This window comes from Lactuca virosa, chromosome 2 (assembly GCF_052849685.1).
Source record: "Lactuca virosa cultivar CGN04683 chromosome 2, Lactuca_virosa_CGN04683_v6, whole genome shotgun sequence".
NCBI lineage: Eukaryota > Viridiplantae > Streptophyta > Magnoliopsida > Asterales > Asteraceae > Lactuca > Lactuca virosa.
This window is the reverse complement of record NC_136427.1, coordinates 281,213,926-281,235,917: the sequence shown is the minus strand read 5'-3', so window position 1 is coordinate 281,235,917 and position 21,992 is coordinate 281,213,926. Positions and strand designations below refer to the sequence as shown.

The 21,992-nt window shown below is 34.1% G+C and overlaps 1 protein-coding gene and 1 pseudogene across 1 annotated transcript; both read right to left on the bottom strand.

Annotated features, from left to right (window-relative positions):
* Positions 1–12,367: 12,367 nt before the first annotated feature.
* LOC145161217 (zinc finger protein ZAT11 pseudogene) lies at positions 12,368–13,215 on the bottom strand (annotated as a pseudogene).
* Positions 13,216–18,222: 5,007 nt separating this feature from the next.
* On the bottom strand, positions 18,223–18,876 carry LOC145158567 (uncharacterized). Its single transcript, XM_079077449.1, has one exon. The coding sequence runs from the start codon at positions 18,874–18,876 to the stop codon at positions 18,223–18,225; it is 654 nt and encodes a 217-aa protein (XP_078933575.1).
* Positions 18,877–21,992: the final 3,116 nt, after the last annotated feature.

The following is a 21,992-nucleotide window of genomic DNA, read 5'->3' as shown; positions in this document are numbered from 1 at the left end:
TGGACTTAAAGGATTAAGTCATTAATGAGGAAGGTTGTTATGCCAATTTTTGCGGCGCGACGAGCTTAAGGGTCATGACACGAGCTTTGAGCTTTTCCCGACTATGATGGCTCATGTGGTCACAACATGACCAATAGTGGGTCACGGTGTGATGGCTGTTGATCGATAACTTTTTAACCGGTTTGACTTTTGGTCAAATTAGAGGTTTTGAGTTATAGACTGTGTTTTAGACTATGATTGATTAGGCATTCCATATAGCTAATTCGTTGGACTTTGGGTAGTTGATTTTAGCTCTTTGATCAGGTGACTCTTCTCACTATACTATGTAGGACACTAGGTGTTGAAGTATGATTGGTTATATGTTTAGTTAGACTAGTATAGTCTTGCTTTTTACTTGTATTCTTACATGCTTGTTGTGTTGGGCCCGTATGGTTGTAACAGACTCGTTGGACTAGGCCTTTTACTCTTTTTTGTATGTGGTATTTTGGAGAAACCACTAAGCTTTGTGCTTACAGTTTTAAGTTGAATGTTTCAGGTTGTTTTGGTAGCAAAGAGAAGGGCATGGCATAATTGGATGATATCCTTGGATATGTTTTTCAGATTTCCGCACTTTTGATTTTCTATGTTTGATACTCTGATTTGATTCATGATTGTTGTGTTGAACAAATGGCTATTATTCGATCTTTGAAAATGGAATTGAAACAAATGCTTTTATTTTGAATGATTTTTTTTTGAAATTTGGGACGTTACAAAATTGCCCTAAACATTTAGAATGGTTAAGAGATTATTAAACAACTCAAAAATTGATAATATCTTCAAAAAACTTTATAATTGAGCTTTTTTCCTGATTAAACTTCAACGGTTTTTAAAGACCTTTCATTTTTTATTGGACCATCTTGGCAGTGTTTCCCAGTAATCTTTTGGTTTTAGTCTTTTAGACAGTTTTTTATTTGGAAAAACCCTTAACTTTCTTTCCCAACAAAAAAAAACCTTTAAATTTGACAATTTTTTTTTGGAATTTAGGTTTACCTTTTTTACTTTCCTTTTTAGAATCATTGGTAGCATGACAAGTCCACCAACCAAATTACACTCTTTTGCTTGCAAATAAAACGTTATATATTAGTAAAAAAGGGATTGATCCACGAAGAAATGCTTGTATTCAATCACCAATGCAATCCAATAGAACAAGTATGATAAAACTAACTAGAATTATACTAGGAAGGGGGGGGGGTTGTGATTGTTTGAAAACTAAAAGACTTGAAAAACTAAAATACTTGCAATTAAGCAAGATGGTGAGATGCTCAAATATTAGAGAGATTTGGTCAACTAAGGCAATTCAACACAATTAACATTTGTGTCTTTATCATTAAGTTTCAATATGTAAGCTTATCATTAATCCCAAATTGGTAGTAACAATCATGAATCATGATATGCCAAAACTCTTCAAAGGTAGTATGGAGGTTGGGGAAGCTCACGACACACATTCTTAATCAAAATCATGGACTCAATTAAAGCAATTGAACCCAAGAAAAATGATTAGCCTTAATACTGAAGGAATTCCTAATTCCTAGAGGATGTCAATGCTTGCACATCCATAAAGGAGTCATGATCCATAAGCTAGAGATGATTTATACCATCATAAAGTCTTTGTTCTAAGTAAATTCAATGATTCATTGCTAAATCAAAAGAAGAAACCAACAATTGCTCATTCAAGTACCAAGATCATGATCAAAGTATTAAACAAGCATAAGAATTATGAACTAAGGATCAATAACATGAGATAAATGACAATCAAACATGAATCCTTCAATACCCTCAAATATCCAAGGGTTTTAGCCCAAGTCAACCAAAATAAAGAGATTAGCCACTCATGGCAACAAAACAATAATCATAAAAGTGTTTTAACATCAAGAAATTAGCAATTACAAGAAGAATGAGAAGAATGTAGCTCTAGCTCTCCAAAATCGCCTCCAAGGTGCTCCACTGGTGGAAAAATCAAAGTGTGGGCTGCAAGACCTAACCACCAAGGTAAATGATGGGCCAAATGACAAAAATTCCCCTAACTATGTAGTTGCATGGATACCCGCGTACGGTTGTGCAGGTGGATACCTCATCCTTGCAAATAATGTTGGAATGTTATTAACTCCTTCATTGTAATGCCTACATTTCCCGCTAGACATTAATAAGATGTGTAATTGATAATAGTCAACAATTGTAATTTTTACATGAATAAATAAAAGAAAATTGTTTGAATCTATGTGATTTATGCGTTTATGTTATGCATATATAATATTAGGTGAAAAGTTAATAAATAGGGCTAAATCAAATATTAAAATAAAATATAATTATGATAAATAGCATTGATAAAAGTCCAAGTAGTCGTGATGAAGATTTTGGGATATAAGAAAAGCTTAAATATGACTTCGTATGAAGAAGTTATGATCATTTCAAGTTTCACATTCAAACCCGATACGACAACGAGTGTCGTAATTAACGACACATAGATGGATTGCTCGTTAATCTAAGTAATATAAACGAAAGTCGTAGTAATCGTAAAACCGAGAGAATGTATGTAGAGAACGTCTAAATCCGATTTATTAAGAGGGAGTTGTGATTTTTCTAATATTTCAGCGTAATAGTGTTAGCACATAAATCAAATTTTTAGGTCGGTTGATTGTTAGTAAAAACTATCTAAACGAGAGTCGAAGATCTCATTAATAGGAGTCCGTCGATATAAAGATAGTCGAGAACAGATGTCGTATGCGAAAGTTATGATTTTTATATGGACATTAACAGTCTAAGTCTATTAAAAATATAACTTTAAAAATAAAGTGAGAGTTAGTCTACGGAGTCTAAATGAAAGTTGTATAACTCATCGATAGCTACACGTGGATATAAAGAACATTAAAAACGGAGTTGGTATGAAGAAGTTATGAATTTTTGAAAATTCTCTGGCGACGTCACGCATAATAAGGCACGACACGTGCTTCTAGAAACGTCTAAGTCACACCAGCCAACGAAGGACACGTTTCAACGAGCGAGAGGGTCGACGTGTATGAAGGGCGTGACGCTCCTATGTAAAAAAATTCCTATAAATAGCCTTCAACACCCCATTTAGTTTCCTACACCTTCCAACTCTATCTCTCTATCTCTCTCTCTCTCTCTCTCTCGAATTTCTCTCCATTTTTCCTAAAAGTTCTTTAGTATTTAGGATATTTCGGCAAGATCTGAGGTCCCTGAGTGCCTAGTATTAGTAGTTATTAGCTCGAGGTTCTGCCAGTGCAATTTTCAGACATTTGTCAGGTCTGTAAGTTAAGCTACACTTATATTGCTTTCAGCGTAACATATATTTATATTCATAGTCGTTGTTATGAATTTATAAATAAGATTTATCAATGATTCCAACTCATTATACTGATTGATCTACTTAGTGATGTCTAGGCTAGTTTGTGTGAGGTTTTTAAAGTGATATTTCCAAACAGTATACTCTGTATACAAACGAACCCTAGCTCCGATATGATCTTACCTGGTTGCTCCTTACTTGATATATCTTCATGTAGACATTGGGATTGTTGAGGAATCTAAACTATCATTAGTCACAAAGAATATTAAACTAAGGCTTAGTGATATGAACCTAGATCACATCAAAGGAAAATCTAAGTGCTGAAGCGAAGCGCTACCCAACTTTCCAATCATCCACTTTAACAAGTGAGTGCATACTTACTTTCAACTTACACATAGATATAAAGTATCTAGATGATTAAATGGTATGTGTTCCTATTATCTGCATTCCTTGATATATGAGTTAGATGATATGATTTTAATTGCTTTAATCATATACGTTTTTTCATATATATATATATATATATATATATATATATATATATATATATATATATATATATATATTAGGTAGTGATAGGTTATGAAAGATGAATAATGATGAGAGGCAGTGACTATTGATGAACCAGTCATCTAGCAGAGTATAGATGATGACTACAGACTATTCTAGACAGTTCAGTGGAATGCTGACAGGCTCGCAAACTGTAGGTGTTAATGAACTATCTATTCATTTGATGTACTTTATCCCCCCATGATTGCCTTATTGACATATAATGATAAAGGAATCCCCAAGAAATACTGTCTACCCGTTGCTGATGATGATCCTTAGAATAGGTCCCTTGAGATCAGTAATTTAGGATCAGTATGTGAGAATAACGAGAATGGGTAATAGGATAAGTTATTTGATGTGAAGTATATAATTTAAGAACTTAATTATTGTGGGTTGAAAACCATATGTGCTCACCAGGCCCCAAGACCTAACCCCCAAGGTAAACGATGAGTCAAATGACAAAAATGCCCCTAACTGTGTAGTTGCGCAGGTACCCATGCACAGTTGCGCGGGTGGATACCTCACCCTCGCAAATAATGCTGGAATGTCATTGGCTCCTTCTTCCACTACTCCACCCCACTAGTTTTGATTCCCTTAGTCCCCTCCACACCTCACATGATTCAAAATGAACCAATCATCTTCAAGCTTCAATATGGATAGTCCAAGCCCATCTTTAAGAGTCCATGACCCGTCTTCAAGAGTCCATTTCATCCAAGTCTTCAACAAATCAAGCCGAATTCTTCCAAAATGGATCTGTAAAGCCCAATAACTCATCGCAAGCCCACCAAGCCCAACAAAAAGCTAATCTGCAACTGCAACGAGACTCCAAAAACCTACAAAACACTTTATGCAAAAGTGATAGTACCTGATACGATCCAAGATAAAGAATGAATAGAATATGCAATGCAAAAACAATAAAAAGGACTAAAAATATTAAAATAAACTATATAAAAGAAGTAAATAAAACAAACTATCAAACATTTTCAATCATTGAAATGATTTGATCTATAATAATAATGTCATTATCTTCCTTTAAGACTCAATTTTATTTTCATTTGAACAAAATTTTCTATTTTGCCTCATAATTCTCATATTCTTATTCTTGATAATGTTTTAATGGTTTTCAACATTAGAGTCTGAAGGAAATATTTGATGTGTTAAAAAAAAGAAAGAAAGATTATTATATCCAAATCTTGTTGACAAGATACATATCAAAATCAATTTGTAGGATGTTTGAAGATTGTAACAAGTGAAAAACAACCGTCTAAGTTAGCTAATATATCACAAGGTGGATTTTACGTCTTTGTTTAAAAAAAATATGGTTAATGATGAGTTTACCTTGTTTTGGGAGGACATGTGGTTCGGTTATTTATCCTTTAAAGTTAGATTTCCTAGACTATATATCACAGTCATTGAGAAGACACATCATGGTTCTTGTTTCTTTTCGTTTTGTTGGATGCCTATAGGGGAGAGTGATCAAGGGGCTTCCCTTAACTTCTTTTTGCATCGGTTTCTTTACCTACGGCTCAAGATAGATAGGTATGGTCCTTGGTTGGCGCGGGGGAACTTTCGGTTGCTTTAGCTCGTAATTTGGTGGATGATGTTGTACTGGCATCGGGTTTTAGAGCTACTAGATGGGTTTGGGTGATGCATGTCAAGATTAATATGCTTAATTGCATGGCTAGATTAATAATATGCTTGCATGGCTGTTGATGTTGGATAGGTACGTTGCTATGAGGTTGGATCCCTCTCATAGAGGTTTCAATCTTCCTTCAATTTTTGTCCAGTTTGTCATAATGGAGTGGAATCTGTTAACCATCACTTATTTTCTTGTTCGGTGGTGTTGGATCTCTTGGCAAGAGTGCTTGGCTAGTGGGATGTGTCAATTCACATAGTTTTTTTCCCATGATGATTGGTTGTTTGGGTTTAATGGTCTCGGACTTAGGAAGGGCATTAAAGATATCTTTTGAAGGAGTCTTTTATGTTATGTGGTGGGGTATTTGGTTTTGGTTGTTTCACAACAAGATGGTGTTTGGTAAGGACCAACGTAAGAAGGCCATTCTTTTCAAAAACATTGTTACTCAAGCCTTATGTTTGGTGTAGGACTCCGATTAATTTGGTGAGTTGGTTACAAAACCCTATGATCATTGTTTGTAATGTTGCACTTTGTTTATGTTTTTGTGGTTTATCTAGCTGCTTGCTTGATGTGTTTTATAAAATCTTTATCGCTAAAGAAACGAGCTATAATAATTTAGACACCAATTCTTTCATCCCAAGAACAAAATTTTAGTTACTATTTAAATGTCTAAAGATCCGAGTATTGTACCATTTTTATTCTAGGGTAAATTACACGGATGGTCCCTATGGTTTAGGGTAATTTGCGTGTTTGGTCCTTAAGAACTTTTTTTAACTCGGACCATCCCTATTTTACATTTTTGTTGCACGTTTGGTCCCTGTCCCATCTAAAAAGACTGATCTACCCTTATTGATTTCTTTTACATTTTTTAAACTATCAGTTTATTAAAAAAATATTAATTAAATGTGGAAAACATATTAACCAGATAAACATTGGTCTGATTCAAGAACATATACCACACGACCCTCTCTCTCTCTCTCTCTCTCTCTCTCGTTTAAGAACAATACCCACCACTACCATCGGAAAATCTACACCAGGAAATATGCATAACCATCACCGGAAACCCCTCTTTGTTGTCCTCGTTCTGAATAACCCTCACCACACCAAATCAAATGATATCATCCAAAACTAAAATGAATTTGAAATCAAAATCCAAAACTCAAGCTACATGCAAAAACCCAAATCAGAAAAAGAAATCTTAACACCAATTTTTAAGCTACACACCAAAAAATATACAGATACAAAATTGGAAAATTTGAAACCCTAATGCTTTCCTGTGAGAGTTTAGCAAAATTAGAACCAAGACTTTAGCAAAATCAGAACATGGTTTTCTAAACCATGAACCCTACCGTGAACAATGATCTTCCCAGACCTTGCAGGTATGTCGGTGATGATTCTGAGTTGCAAAGAAAGAAGCTTAAAAGGTTTTCTTTTTTCTGGGTGTATTTCACATCAAATGAGGAAGATTGGGGTGATGGTAGCCTCCGCAGCTCTGCACATACAGCCTCGATCTCACACCCTGACGACCGGTAGACTCAAAACCCTAGCTAGGCGGCGTCAGAGCGGGGGTGGTGGGAGTTCTAGGGTCGCCGGAAAATGGTTGGACGGGAAATAAAGGAGAGTGAGGAAGAGTCGTCATAGTGACCACGCATCCGCCTTCAATCCATCGTAGCCATTCCGACGAACGATTTCCAGTGCAGTGTACGCCGGAGTTCATCAGTAGAGCAGAGACAGGATCGAGAGTTTTAGGGTCCGCCATTTTTTCTTTTAAGAGAGCTAAGGGAAGGAAGGAAACAGGGGACAGGAAAAAGGAAGGGGGAGGGGTGGGTTGGTGAAGAGATTGTTTTTTTATTTTTATTTTTTGATTTTAAAATTAGTAAATAAATAAAAGAAAATTAAAAAAGAAATTAATAAGGGCATAATAGTCTTTTTAGGTCAGACGAGGATCAAACGTGTAACAAAAATATACATTAGGGATGGTCCGAGTTAAAAAAAGTTCTTAGGGACCAAGCACGCAAATTACCCTAAACCATAGGGACCTTCCGTATAATTTACCCTTTATTCTATTTACATTTTAGAAAGTAGAACCAACAAATGAAGTTTAGCATGGTCTCACAAGTAAGAACCGGCCTATTTTGGGCTTCAATGGGTGTATTTGAATAATTGAATGGCCGAAAGCATGCCTACATTTATGACGTATGTTAGTATGTTACCTGAGAAAAACGCAACTATAAAATTTTCGTAATAAAACAATTATTACTAAGAATTGCTATAATTATCAAATTACAATAGGATCTAAATCTTTAAACTGAAACCCAAAAGTTTAGCAACCAGAAGTCAACTAAACAAAAACACGAAGCTAGTTTAGTATGGTCTTATTATATTTATTATTTACGATTTACAATAATAAATGAATCAATCTTGTTCAAAACCTTTTATTCGATTGTAAGATTTGGGCATACAAAAAATCCGATTATCATAAAAAATAATAAATTGCACCATCTGAACGGCCTACATTGTTAACCCGCCTCACGGCCCACATGAGAGGTCAATCGTAAAAAAATAGTATAATATTTTGGATGTGCAATTGTTTAAACCATATGTCTTCTGTGTTAAATTCCGCTCCTCAATCATTAGGCCTGGGAGAATGGATGTGGCAGAGGGTGCACTCTCTTGCCACCTCAGCTTGGAATATCGCCCCCTCATTGCGGTTTTGATGCGGTAGAGACCGCAATGTGGCACTCTGTGGCCACGCTCCTTTGTTGCACTTTCCACCTACATTACCATTAAACGGTCATATTTCAAATGAATATATATATATATATATATATATATATATATATATATATATATATATATACATACATACTAGATGTGTGCCCGCGCAAAGCAGCGGCGACAAATATCTTTTTTGGCGAATAGATTTCTTACGGGAAAATAATTATTAGATTTTGTTATTAGTTATTATGTAATAAGAAATATTACCACTTTTAATTAAAATATTTATGTTTAGAACTTATATTTAACTTATATTGATGGATTTAATATTTTAAAATTGTTATTTTGCTCCAAATTAATTTTTTAATAGCATTCATTAATTCAAGTCTTCAAAATTTTGACAAGTATTAATGGTTTTAAATGAATGTGGCACCACTCATTGGGTGTGACATGAAACCACATTTTATAGTAAATGTTGATGTGTCGCTTATGTGGCAATGTGGCAAAATGAGAAAATGTGACGCCCTCCGGTTTTAGGATCTCATCACAAGGGTTAGACATAGGCTTTTAAATGTGTCAGTGAACCAAATATTAAGTTCATCCTATACCCGTCTAAGGGTGTCATGTCACCACTATCTCATCACCACATAGTTTGATATACTCACCACACCACATTTTTTGTATTTTTTTTCATTACTTAAATAATTTTTTTAATTAATTAAACGGTTAAGATAGATATAGAGAGAAAGAAAATGATGGTTGTGTTCAATTATGGTGATGACCATGGTTCTAAAAAACGCGACATGACGTGCCTCAAGGCGTGCCATGGCGCGAGGCGTGGTGTAGCCGTTACGAAAACGTCCAAGGCGGGTTTGTTAAGCGTGACGTCCAAATAACGTGTCAAGGCGCGCCTTATCGCGATATGGCGCGAGTTTTTTTCAAGGCGCGAGTTTTTTTTGTTTTTTTTTTTGATTTTTTTATCGGGCCTAAAATAATTGAGTTTTTGTTAACTTTTTATATTAAATACTAACATACCACTTCTAAAAACTTGATATACTTGATAAAAATCAATAATTATATGATTTATCTTTTTTAATATGTATAAAATAGTCACGTCTTGAAAAACGCCATGGCTCGCCAAGGCTTGTCATGGCTTAACTTTTACCTTGCCGCCAAGCCACGCCTTACGTTATTTAGAACCTTGGTGATGACCATTCAACCACATCACAAACCACCACATTGCATTATGATGGTGTTCACAAATTAATATGGTGAGCCGCCAGCCTGCCACCTCATCAGCCCGAATGGCTCGCTATGTATGTTCCGGAAGGCTTATGTTGTTTTCTTGCCCTTTGAACTTTAAATTTTATAAGAAAACGAGTTTTGATTTTTGATATCCACAATTACAAACAAATATTTTCAACTAAGTATAAAAACTATTTATAAAACACCGTACACTCATATAACGGGGATACACTTACAATCCGTCTCCGTGTTTTTCAAATGACAAAATTGCAAGAATGGTCCCTGTGGTATGTCAAAACTAGCAACTTTGGTCCAAAAGGGGTTTGGATCGCAAGGATGGTCCAATAGTTTCGTTTTGTTGCGATTTTAATCCAATTTCCTATGAACTTTTTTATAATGACGGATTTGCCCCTTATTATTTTATTTTCCATTTTTCTTTTATTACAACAATTAAAAATAAAACAAAAATAAAATCTCTCTCTCTCTCTCTCTCTCTAATAAACCAATACAATCAACATATATCCTTGTTCTTCCCTTCTCCATTCGTTCCCAGCCAAGAACACAAGAGTATTCTTGTTCTTTTCATGTATACCTGCAAATGAGAAATACAACCACTCCTTGTTATTGCTTCATCTTCTTTCCATGGCAATTTCAAGCAACCAAAACACAAACCTAAACCTAGTGATTTACACCCCATCGATTCTGTCAAGCAAAACAAACATACACCCATCGATTTCCTGTAAAAGATTAACCTCACTCATCCATTCCATTTATCCATTTCTGTCAAGAATCAATCAACAAACACTCATCTTAACCTAAATCTATTGACTAAACCCCATGGATTTACAGTCAAAGTAAAAAGAAGAGTACATGTGATTGTCGAGCAAAAACCAACGTCGAACACTCCCCATCGCACCTGCTCTTCTTCCCGTCGAGCTCCACTGCCAAACACACCACCTGCGCCGATGTTGCTGCTCTCCTAGCTCAACCGGAACCTTGTTATCAGAATAGGAAGAGAGAAGCTTCACTGCCTTCCCTTTCCTTCTCTTCGGCCCCATCGACCCTCACTACTGCCCTACCCATCCCGTTCCCTCACCTGTTCCATAGTCGACGACCACGTTATACCCACTGACGATCTCCCTCGTCACTATCAATCGACCCAGGAGCACCGGGATTAGCCGCATGCGAGCCTTCTTCCCTTCCCCTTGCGAATCGCCATCCGCCGTCGAACCACACCCCTCAATCAAAATGTTACTTAAGATTTCTTACGATTCTTCATTTTCTCCGGTCCCGTCATGCGCCGGAGGCGCTTCATCTTCTTCACGATCGGTCATCAATCGGAGGCTAATGTTTGATTTCATTCTTGTTTCCTTCGTGTCTACTGTGGTTCATTCGCGTTCATATCACCCAATCAAACATCGAACACGGGCACAAAAAGCCCTTTCCCTTCTATCCATCTAGATCGATTCAAGAATCCAAATAAAATTTCTGCATTATTATCTTTTGATAATTCGGATTTTTAGGGTATTTTCCATTGTAATGTTCTTGGGTAATGTTCTAGGTGATGACGAGAGAGAGAGAGAGAGAGAGAGAGAGAGAGAGAGAGAGAGAGAGAGAGAGAGAGAGAGAGAGAGAGAGAGAGAGAGAGAGAGAGATTTTTTTTCTTTTTCTTTTTTTGATTTATGTAATAAAAAAATTAAAAAGGGGAAATACCAAGGGCAAATCAGTCATTATAAAAAGTTTTAAAATTTTTGGACTAAAATCGCAACAAACGAAACTATTGGACCATCTTTGCAAGCCAAACCCATTTTGGACCAAAGTTGCTAGTTTTGACATACCACAGGGACCATTCTTATAATTTTGTCTTTTCAAATGGAACAAAATGTTAGAAATTATAAAATCTCAATGAAAATCGAATGAAAAATTTTAACACGTTGTGCAGCTAATGTGGAAAATAATTTTAAAAAAAGTCCACAAAGGCACAAACCTTATTTATTATCCAGAATAATATTCGTTAGTTTAAACTCCCACGCTTAATATATTTATGTGGAGTAGTAACTATTAAATAAGGAACTGTGGAAATGAAAAAGAACGGGAGTGTAGTTATGCACCCAGTATGGGTTTAGACTTCTAGTTCGGGAAATTGACGATTCATATTATATAGTTCATCTTTTGTTTGGTATTTTATTAAGTATATAAGGTTTACCCGAACAGAAAATTTTATAATTATATCGATGTTATATTTAAAATATACAGAAATAATTTATATTAAGAATATCTTTAATTCTCCTTATCTCAAAAATAAATATCCATACCATAGGAGGATATTTAATTTCTCTTTGCATTGGAAAACTTAAATATCCTCCTACTTTTCTTCCTACAAATCCTCCTACCCAATTAAATGATGACATATGTCATATTAGTTTACAAAAATATCATTAAATGTTACACATGTCACGGCTTGATTTTCGGCTTATATATTCTTCCAGCCTCTAAATCCTGTATATCATTAAATGAACATTAAATGTTATACATGTCACGGCTTGATTTTCGGCTTGATTGGAAAACTCCTTCCTTCTTTACGGCTTGATTTTCGGCTTATATATTCTTCCAACCTCTAAATCTTGTATCTTCCCTTGTTCTTTTGTCTGTTTTGTTGAAGATGCAAGAGTTAAAGTCAATATTTTTAAACGTGTGGGATTATTGTTATTCTTTTGTTTTGTTAAAGATGCAAGAGTTAAAGTCAATATTTTTAAAAGTATGGGATTATTGTTATTATTATGTTAATTTAACTTATAACTTATAAGGTATGGTAATTTCTTTTTACAAGGTAATATATATAAACATTTCAATCATTTCTTCACTAAAAAATGATGTATTTAATATCCATGTAATAACAAAATCTAAAAATAAATCATATGGTAATGATCGTGTGTATTCGTGTATAAATACATTTTAATAATTATATAAGAAAAAACCTCTCCCCCATAAAATAAAAAATAAAATAAAATTCCTATTCTAAAATCCGCAAGTCAAAAAAAGATAATATCTCAACAATAATACATCATAAGAAGAAGTCAACCGTGATCGGAGTCACCTTCTCATCATCAACCCTAAACCCAGAATCATTCTCTAATGGTGTCAAGTTCAAATCCAAACTAAAAACCCTTCTAAGATTCACCTTCTTTACCATCGGCGCCGGCGACAGATCTAGCGGCAGAGGAGAGTGATTCTCAGTCGTCGTAGCCGCCCTATGCCGCCTCATATGTCCGCCCAACGCTTGTCCGATGGCAAACTCAAGCCCACAAATCGAACACTTATGTGCTTTCGGCTTACCCAAAACAATGGCGTCATGATGATCTGTCATATCGCCATCTAGCCTTGGCTTCTTATGGCTAGCCCTATGTCCACCAAGTGCTTGAAAAGATGGGAACTGACGATTACATGTCTTGCATTCAAAGACTTTGTTAACTGTATTAACATCGTAAGATTCAGTGCTTGTGGTTCCCTTCGATAGAATCATCAAGTAGTTCGCCATGCTTGTTAGTGCATCCTGATCTCTTGATCTCTTCATCGGTAAACACACCATAGTATATCGGTTTTAGTTAATTACAAATTAACCCTCGAAATGGGATTATGAGAAAAGTTGATGAGGGGTATTAATGTAAAAGTATGGAGCCGAAAAGTAGAGTTTTGGAAGCGAATGGAAATGTGAAAGAATGAATGGAGTGAAGAGTTGATTGTGGGAGATGGTATTTATAGGTGGCAAGTGTTGACTTATTTTAGTTTGACCAAAGTGTGTGAATGACGAAAGCGACTTTAGTTACTTATTAGACACGGAACTGGAGAGTTGAAGTTTGAAGACAAGTGGGATGCGTGTGGGGACGAAAAAGGGAAAGTAGTAATTAAAAAGGGGATAAAGTGAAAAATGTGCAGAATAATGGTATGAATGTGAAAATAGTGGGTAGCCGTAGCCGTCATTGCCCATGTAAGCCTGACCGAGTGAGTGAGTTGTGAGTGGCGAGCCTCGAGTAAGAGGTTCCCAGAATGTTCAAGTTTCTAGAACGATTCAACTCAGGTATGAAACTAAACTAAACGTTTATGACTTGTACCCAAAAAGCCAACACCACAATACTTTGAATTTTAATTTTACTGATAATTTTATTTCTTTCCATGGAACTTTAACACCATTCAAACTTAGAAAAGTATCATTACCTTACTTTCTATGGAATTCTAATTGATTATAAATGATAATTTGATCACTTTAGTATGCAAAAGGGTCAAATTAATCTCCAATAATGGTACATAAAACTTGTAAAACGAATATATTAAAAAAAAACTACAGTATTGAAATAATAAATTTTATTAAAATGTTAAGCATATTAATTATTTATAACTTCAAAAGAATAAGAAAAAAAAAATATTTGTATTTTGACTGGATAAGAAGTTGATTTTTCCATTTAAAAAATTGATTAATCCATATAAAGTTGTTTTGGTTCTTTTGAGTTTTGATATGTTAACTTATCGGATTAGTATACTTTGCCACCTCTATAATTAATAATCAATCGTATTAGTTTTACATGTTAAGGTAATTTAATAATAGAAATTCCAACTTAATTGTGTATTAAAAGGCTAACTGCTTTATTTTCTAAATAACTAATAGCTTTACATATGAAAGATATAATTAAAGTATTAAATGTATAACCTTCCAATCTTATAAGTAGTCGCAACTTGTAAACATTATACCATTGCATACGTATGTACATAACATGTTCACATTCATAGCTTACCTAATTTATTATTGTTACATGTTATAGAGTTTATGGCAATTAATAATCACAATTATGTTTATGACTTCCATTCCTTTATAATTAAAATAAATAATGCATGACAATTAAATACTTCAGATATATCCTGTTTACACTGTAGTATTTGTTAACATGTACCAAAAAAAAAAAAAAATTATGTCAACATATACAAATCCTTTTTTATGGAAGTCAAGATTATGGCGTTATAATATTTTTATTTGACTGGTTATTTCTTTTTGCCTTTCATATACCGGGGTGTATATATATATATATATATATATATATATATATATATATATATATATATATATATATATATATATATATATATATATATATATATATATATATATATATATATATATATATATAGGGTGAGGTTCAATAGAGAACCATAATTAACCAATGAACCAATCTTTTTTTCAACTTTTAGAATTTATTTTTTATCAAAAAAAAAACTAAAAATACAGAAATTCATAACTTTTTATCCATTTTCCAATGATATCAGATTCGATTTTTTTTTACGTCAAATTCACAATGTGAATCTTTGAAAATTCACAATGTGAATACGGATTCACACGGTGAATCCGAAAAATATTTTTCACATTCACAATGTTAATATATGAATTTAGATATTTTTAGATTTTTTTTCGATAAAGAATAAGCTCTAGAAATTGAAAAAAAGATTTGGTTCCTTAAACAACCAATAATTATGGTTCTCTATTGAACTTTTATATATATATATATATATATATATATATATATATATATATATATATATATATATATATATATATATATATATATATTCTGGGATATTAAACCCATATTAACACTAAATTTCAAGACTCGGTTATATAGGGCAAGTTTGGGAAGCAATTTTCCAAAAGCTATTTCAATGAGCATTTAAACAAATGCTCTTTTATAATTTTACAAATCGACTTTATTATCCTTTTTTAAACCAATAACTTGTTTTCGATAAGTAATTTTATTTGTTTTAAAAGTTTTCAGTTATTTTTGTCAATCATTAATATACAAATAAAAACTAAGCTTCCAACTTCTAGCTAATTTTACCGAACACATTCATATTCGAGTTGTGTTAATGACTGGTAATATTCTTTTTGGTAAACTTATGGTGTCCAATGTTTAATATTTAAATACAAACTGAATGTTTTTTTTAACCAAAAAAAAAAACTTCAAATGTGAAAACATGTCGTAATATAAAGGAGGATATGTAAAACTTAAAAACACAAAATTTGTATTAGATTCACGAGTCCGTTTGTGAGTGGAAATGAGGAGGAAAAACTTATTTTTATTAATAAAGAAAGAAAATGATAAGACAGAACAGAAGAGGTGATGTAATTATGTAGAAATTATGTACCGACACGCATTTGATTACGTTAGAATTATTAAGATTAATTAGCAGACTGATTTATATATATGCCGCAATTAGTGTCGGCTTTGCTCAATTTACGCTATGCCCAGGCGTGACTGTGTGACTCACAATGACAATGTGAAAATGCTGAACCTGGTTTCATGTATTTTTTACATTTCACATTTCAATATTTATCTAATTAGAGGCGGATCTGGATAATGGAAATAAAATCTAATATGTACATATTGTATTTTTTGAATATCTCAGATTTCTGGCATTCTACTGGGTTCCACTGAATAATGGAAAGTCTGCCTTTGATCCTTACGTCAACTATAAGAATTACATGGAAACAAAAAATTATGACTTTTAAATCTATATTCTATAATACTTAAATTAATGAGCCTATTCGTTGGATATGAGAAATTCCCATAAATTCATCCGGTTTTGAAGGGAAACTGAAACAAGAAAAGCCATGAGAAAAACGATTAAAGGAAGACGCGGGCGCCGGGAACTAATTGTGGATTCCACACGCTCGCCGCCCATGAAACCAAATGCATGGAAAGTGGTTGCCTCCCATTTTCATAATTTTTAATTTTATTCATAAATTATAAATGAGTTGTATTACATTTCACATCACATATTTAAGTACAAGATTGGGTATAAATAACAACTCATAAGTCATAACATAACATGCAAGTGTTCAAGGAATAATAGGAATATTAAAAACATGTATTTAGGTTGTCTTTTGACTTTAACATGAAAAACTAATTTTTAGGTTAAAAAAACTTATTTCTGTCTAGGCAAGACTATAAAGTGTCGACGAAATGGATACCGGCGGCAAACATCAACCCCATTGCAGGCATAGTTCATAGGTAAATATTTGCAACTCAAGTTTGAGCGACAATAGCGCTCCATATCTTGATGTACAACTATTAAAGTTAAGAGATACAAACAAAAATTTGCAAATGTTGATACACACAACACCACTATATATGCATAAAAAGACATTGAATGTTTGAATCCTATGTGACCTCTATTGGCACCAAATTTTAGAGACATTGTTTTTTTTAGAGGCATTGTTATCTATCATATCATTTAGCCTAACTAGCTAATAAAACAATAAAGTTTGACAAAAAATAGTTAATAAGATAGATAAAAATTAAAATGGCATAAACTTATATATAATTAAAAATTAATTCTATATTAAATATTATTAAAATAAATAGAAAATTACATCATATTAATTAAACTAACTGGAAACAAAAAAATTTCCAATCATTTTTAGGTATACAACACATTTCTTGCATACCGCATCATATTTTATACAAAGAGGTTGGAAGGACATATCATGGTAGTGTTATGAAGTTTTTTTTATTTTTTTATTTTTTTATTTTTTTATTTTTTTATAAAATAAATTTTATACCTGGGTGGATATGACCCCAAAAGTGGTTCATTTAGTTATCAGTTTTTTTAGATCTAAATTGGATTTAGTTATAAAGTTTCATTTATTAATAAAGTTCTTTTTAATTTTAAATTCTATTACCATAAATTTTATTACCATGCTTGCAATGTCCAATGTTAGAAAAAGAGAACATTACAAAATAATAAGGTCATTCGTTATACCAATCATATACCACATATGTGGTGGGTACCACATATGTGGTGGGTACCACATCAGCACCACATTCTCCTACCACTAACATGAGATACCTACCACTAACATACCACTCCACATCATTATTTTTATTTTTTTTAATTCAAAAATACAATAAAATTACATTTTTTATAATTAAAATACATTCATTTTTTTTAAACTAGTTTTTCATTAATTATAAAAATAAAATTACAACTTCAAACTACATTACTTAGTTAATCTAGAAAAAAAACATTACATTAATTAAAAAAACAAACAAACATACATATAAAAAACCTAATCATCGTTCATGCTACGTTGGTACAAATGTTCCGCAACATCTTCTCGAAGATTGAAACACGTTTCACTGTTATAAATTTCAACAACTCGCTCTAAAAACGCATTCGTTCCGGGTACGAACTCCTCAATTGGAACGACAACGTCGTTCGGATCATACGTGCAAATCGCTCGACCTTCATCTTCAATAATCATATTATGCATTATAATACATGCTAGGACCATTCGTTTAATTATTTCTTTATCCCGGAGTCGGGTAGCATATTTCACTACATGTCATGTCTGCTTAAGGACTCCAAATGCCTTCTTGATATCCTTTCTCGCCGATTCCTGTTTTTTTTTGTAAACAACTTTGCCTTTTCACTTCGAGGAACCGAGTATGCCTTCATCAATATAGAATAATCCGGGTATATCCCATCACCAAGGCAGTAACCGTATTTGTACGCGTGCTCGTTCACCGTGAACGTCATATCAGGTGCTTGCCGGTCCAAATATCGTTGAAATGTGGAGACTGGCCAAGAACATTAAGGTCGTTGTTAGACCCCGCTACTCCAAAAAAGACATGCCATATCCAGAAATCTTGAGATGCAACAACTTCTAGGATGATAGTTGGTTCACCTATATCTCCTCGAGTGAACTGACCACGACACCACGCCATGCATTTGGACATTTTTCCCAAGCCACATGCGTACAATCTAGACTGCCAAGCATACTCGTAAATCCATGCCTCTCTTCATGAGTCGAATATAATCTCTCAATATCACGTTGAGTTGGTTTGCGCAAATATTGTTCGTGAAAAACCTCATACACACATGCAGAAAAATAGTCTACACATTCAACTATGGTCCTCTCGGATACTTTCAAGTATTCGTCAGATGCATCAAATGTTATACTGTATCCCAAATACCTAAGAGCAGTCGCACATTTTTGTATACTACTAAAACCCATTCTTCCTCTAGCATCGGGTTTTTGTTTGAAAAAATCATAACGAGATTCTAAAGCATTACTAATACGTAAAAATATATCCTTATTCAGACGGAAACGACGTTCGAACGAGTCGTCATTATAAAGACAATTATCGGCAAAGTAATCACGTACCAATAAGTCGTGTGCGGCTTGGCGATCACGATTGACGACCGCCCTTGTACGAGCAACATTCGAACTTTCTTCGTCGTGAATGTGTTGCGCAACGTTGAAGAATGTCTCGACGAATTCTACGTCGTCATCCGAGTCAAAAGTTTTTAAGAATTCCATGTGTTTTGTGGAATCCATGTGTTTGTGTTTTGTGGTTTTAGAGAATGAAGGTTTTGTGAGAGAATGAAGGTGTGTTTTGGTGAAAATAGATGGTTTATTTATTTGTGTATTGAATTGAGTTTGAAAAAAAGGGCCAAAAGACCGATCAACGGTCAAAAAATGAGCATCCAATCATCGATTCCGTTTACATTCGTCGTCGGGAACACGAAGAACAACGACCACGCCCGACCACAGAATGTCGGGGTGGTGTGCACGAAGTTTTCTCGTGGCCACCTGGACCACGAATCGTTTCGTGGTATGTATACCACAAGGCCTAACAAGTATTTGGTTTTGTAACCAAGAAAGCTACTTTATGACATTTTTATAATTCTTATACATGAACCAATAAGAGTGGACGGAGTGGTTACCTCCAAACCCTCCGCTACCCTCAGTCTCAATGAGGATGAAATAGTGTTCCCACCCATCACCCATGCCGCCTCTAGCCAATCCACTTAACCTTCACTTCGTCCACTTTTCTTCTTGTTTCATTCTCTCTTTTGGTCATCAAAGCTGAAACCTTCCTTTTCTTTTTCTCTTTATATCTCTAAAGATTCAACCCGCATAACACTCAAATCCTCCCTGGTCAAACCCAAAAATTTCATCTAGGAAGTACTTCGTCCAACCTAATAAGAAGACTCAACTATTATGTCATAAATTATCTCTCGTTTATGTTTATAGTTACCAAATATATTTGAAGTCCGAGAGCGCCATAACAACCATATTATAGTGGTCATTGTCGCTTCCACTACCATTTTTTCGTGCTTGTCAAACGTTGTGAATCCCCTACTCATAAATGTTCACAACCAAATTATAAGAGGGTATATCCAGATCTTTCCAATGTGCAATATCATTATAAATTCTAGTCATCACTTCACATTTAAAAAACAAATGCTTCAATTTTTCTTCATAGTTCAAACAAACCAGGAAAAAAAACTAATGGAAGATCAATCGATCTAGTTGGAATACAGTTTAACAAATGTCCCCAAACTATAATATTTACCTTCACTTTTGCCTTTGTTGATAATAATGATCAACCAAACAATTAATGTCATTTCTTTTGTGATGACTATGGACGAGATTGAAGTGGTTGAGCATAAGTTCAATTTCGAGAGAATTATTGATTTGCATAGTCTTGATACCACAGTTACTAAGGTGGTGTTTGTTTTTTTTTATAAAAAAACCTCTTCAAAACACTTATTGTTGCGCGGCGCAGCACACGCGCAATATTTTTTGTCCCGCGGCAGTTTGTTTTTCGGAAGTCTTCAGAGCTGAAAACCTATGCCCGTGTGCTGTTTGGGGAAGCACTTGTTTTACCTCTTCCCACCTCTTCAAACCTAAACCTAAAAACAAACCGGATCCTCCCACTCCAAAAAAAACCGCGGCATACCTCCTACCCATCGATTCTTACCTCGTCGTCGCCACCGGATCGCCGGCGCAAGGTCCTTCCCCGCCGCATATCTTCTTCGTTCTTCGTCCGACAGTCGACGTCATCAGGTATGTATTTTTTTTTCTTGCTGAAAATCGATTCTTGTTGAAAATTGGCAATTGAATATAAAATACCACCAAATCATTGTTTTTGTCACAACCAGGAAATTCTATGCTTTTGTAAATATTAACAAGGACAAAATCGTAAACAAAATCTGGAAGCATGCATGATGTTTATTCAATGACAACAAAATTACATCAAAAACTCTATACAAACACTTCAAATGGTCAACGAAAGATTGGAAACCCTGAAAATCCCGGTTTAAGTCCATTATGGACTAGGATTTCCTTATTGGGCCTAATGGACCAATAAGTTTCCAATTTGACTATTTTGGGCTTAGAACCCTTAAATGGGCTCTAATTGAACCTACTTTCATGAAACTTAACATTTTGGGCCATAATGGATCCAAAATGAATTGGTTTACCTTAATGGGCCTTATTGGGCCATAATAGATTCAATTAGCATTCATGGACCATAAACCCATTCTTTTATACAATTGGGTCGTGAATCATCCAAAGAAGTCCAATGGGCTGAAAAGTAATTATGGGCCTATGAAATTCGAACAAAGCTATGAATGGCCCAAGAAAACCCATTCTTCCCTTTTAAATCCCAACAAAATCGACCCATATATATATATATATATATACACATTCATACATATATACATACATATATATATATATATATATATATATATATATATATATGCAAATAAAAAAAAAGAAAAAGAAATGAAGTGAATTATGTGCATGAGACACCTCACTATTGCATGGAGGGTATCCATGCACATCACCTCACCCTCTCTCTTTCCCCCCTCTCTTCTTATCTTCGGCCGAGAAGATAGAAAACACACACACACACATTCAAAAATTTCTCTCTTAAACACTCACAACAACAACTCATCCTTTCTCTCAAAAAAATTCGAGATCTTGGGCATTTTCAAGAAGGTTCTTCCATCAAAATCATCATCTTTGGTAAGTTGTTGCTTAAATCCATGGCTTAGCTTCTTGATAACTTCAAAATCTCCTCTTAACTCATGCAAAATTCGTGATCTTGCTTCTTAGAACCCATATAAGCCAAAGACCGCTCAAGGAGCTTGTTAGAGCCAAAAACAACACCATCTTCTTCCATTATTCTTCAAAACCGAGAACAACAAGCAAAAGTGAGTTTATACCCCCTTGTTTTCGGTTTTGCTTGTTTTTGGGGGGAGAATACAAGTGTTGTGTGTTGATCTATGTGTGTTTGCATGTTATATGTGATTTCTTTGGTTTGTGTTGTGAAAATGTGATATTATTTGTTATATCTCGAGATCTATGGCTAAAGTGTGAAGGATACACAAACAAAAATATAATAAACAACATACTTCAAAGATCTAAGACTCTTTATGTTCAAGAAGTGAAAAACAAGACCAAATATTTTCATAAGTGTCATTTTTGCAAAATAACAAAGATTTGGTTAAAAGATGACATTTTCAGTTTTTACAAGGATAATATGGTATATATCTATATAAAATATGATTTTTATGGAAATAATGTTTCTCAAGGGACCAAAAACATAAATTTTTGCTTATTGGGCTTATATTTGGGCCCCAACGGTTTTTGGGCCCAAA

What these genes read in the sequence shown, in the direction of transcription:
- LOC145158567 (XM_079077449.1), bottom strand. Translation starts at nt 18,876, where the DNA reads ATGGATTCCACAAAACACATGGAATTCTTAAAAACTTTTGACTCGGAT.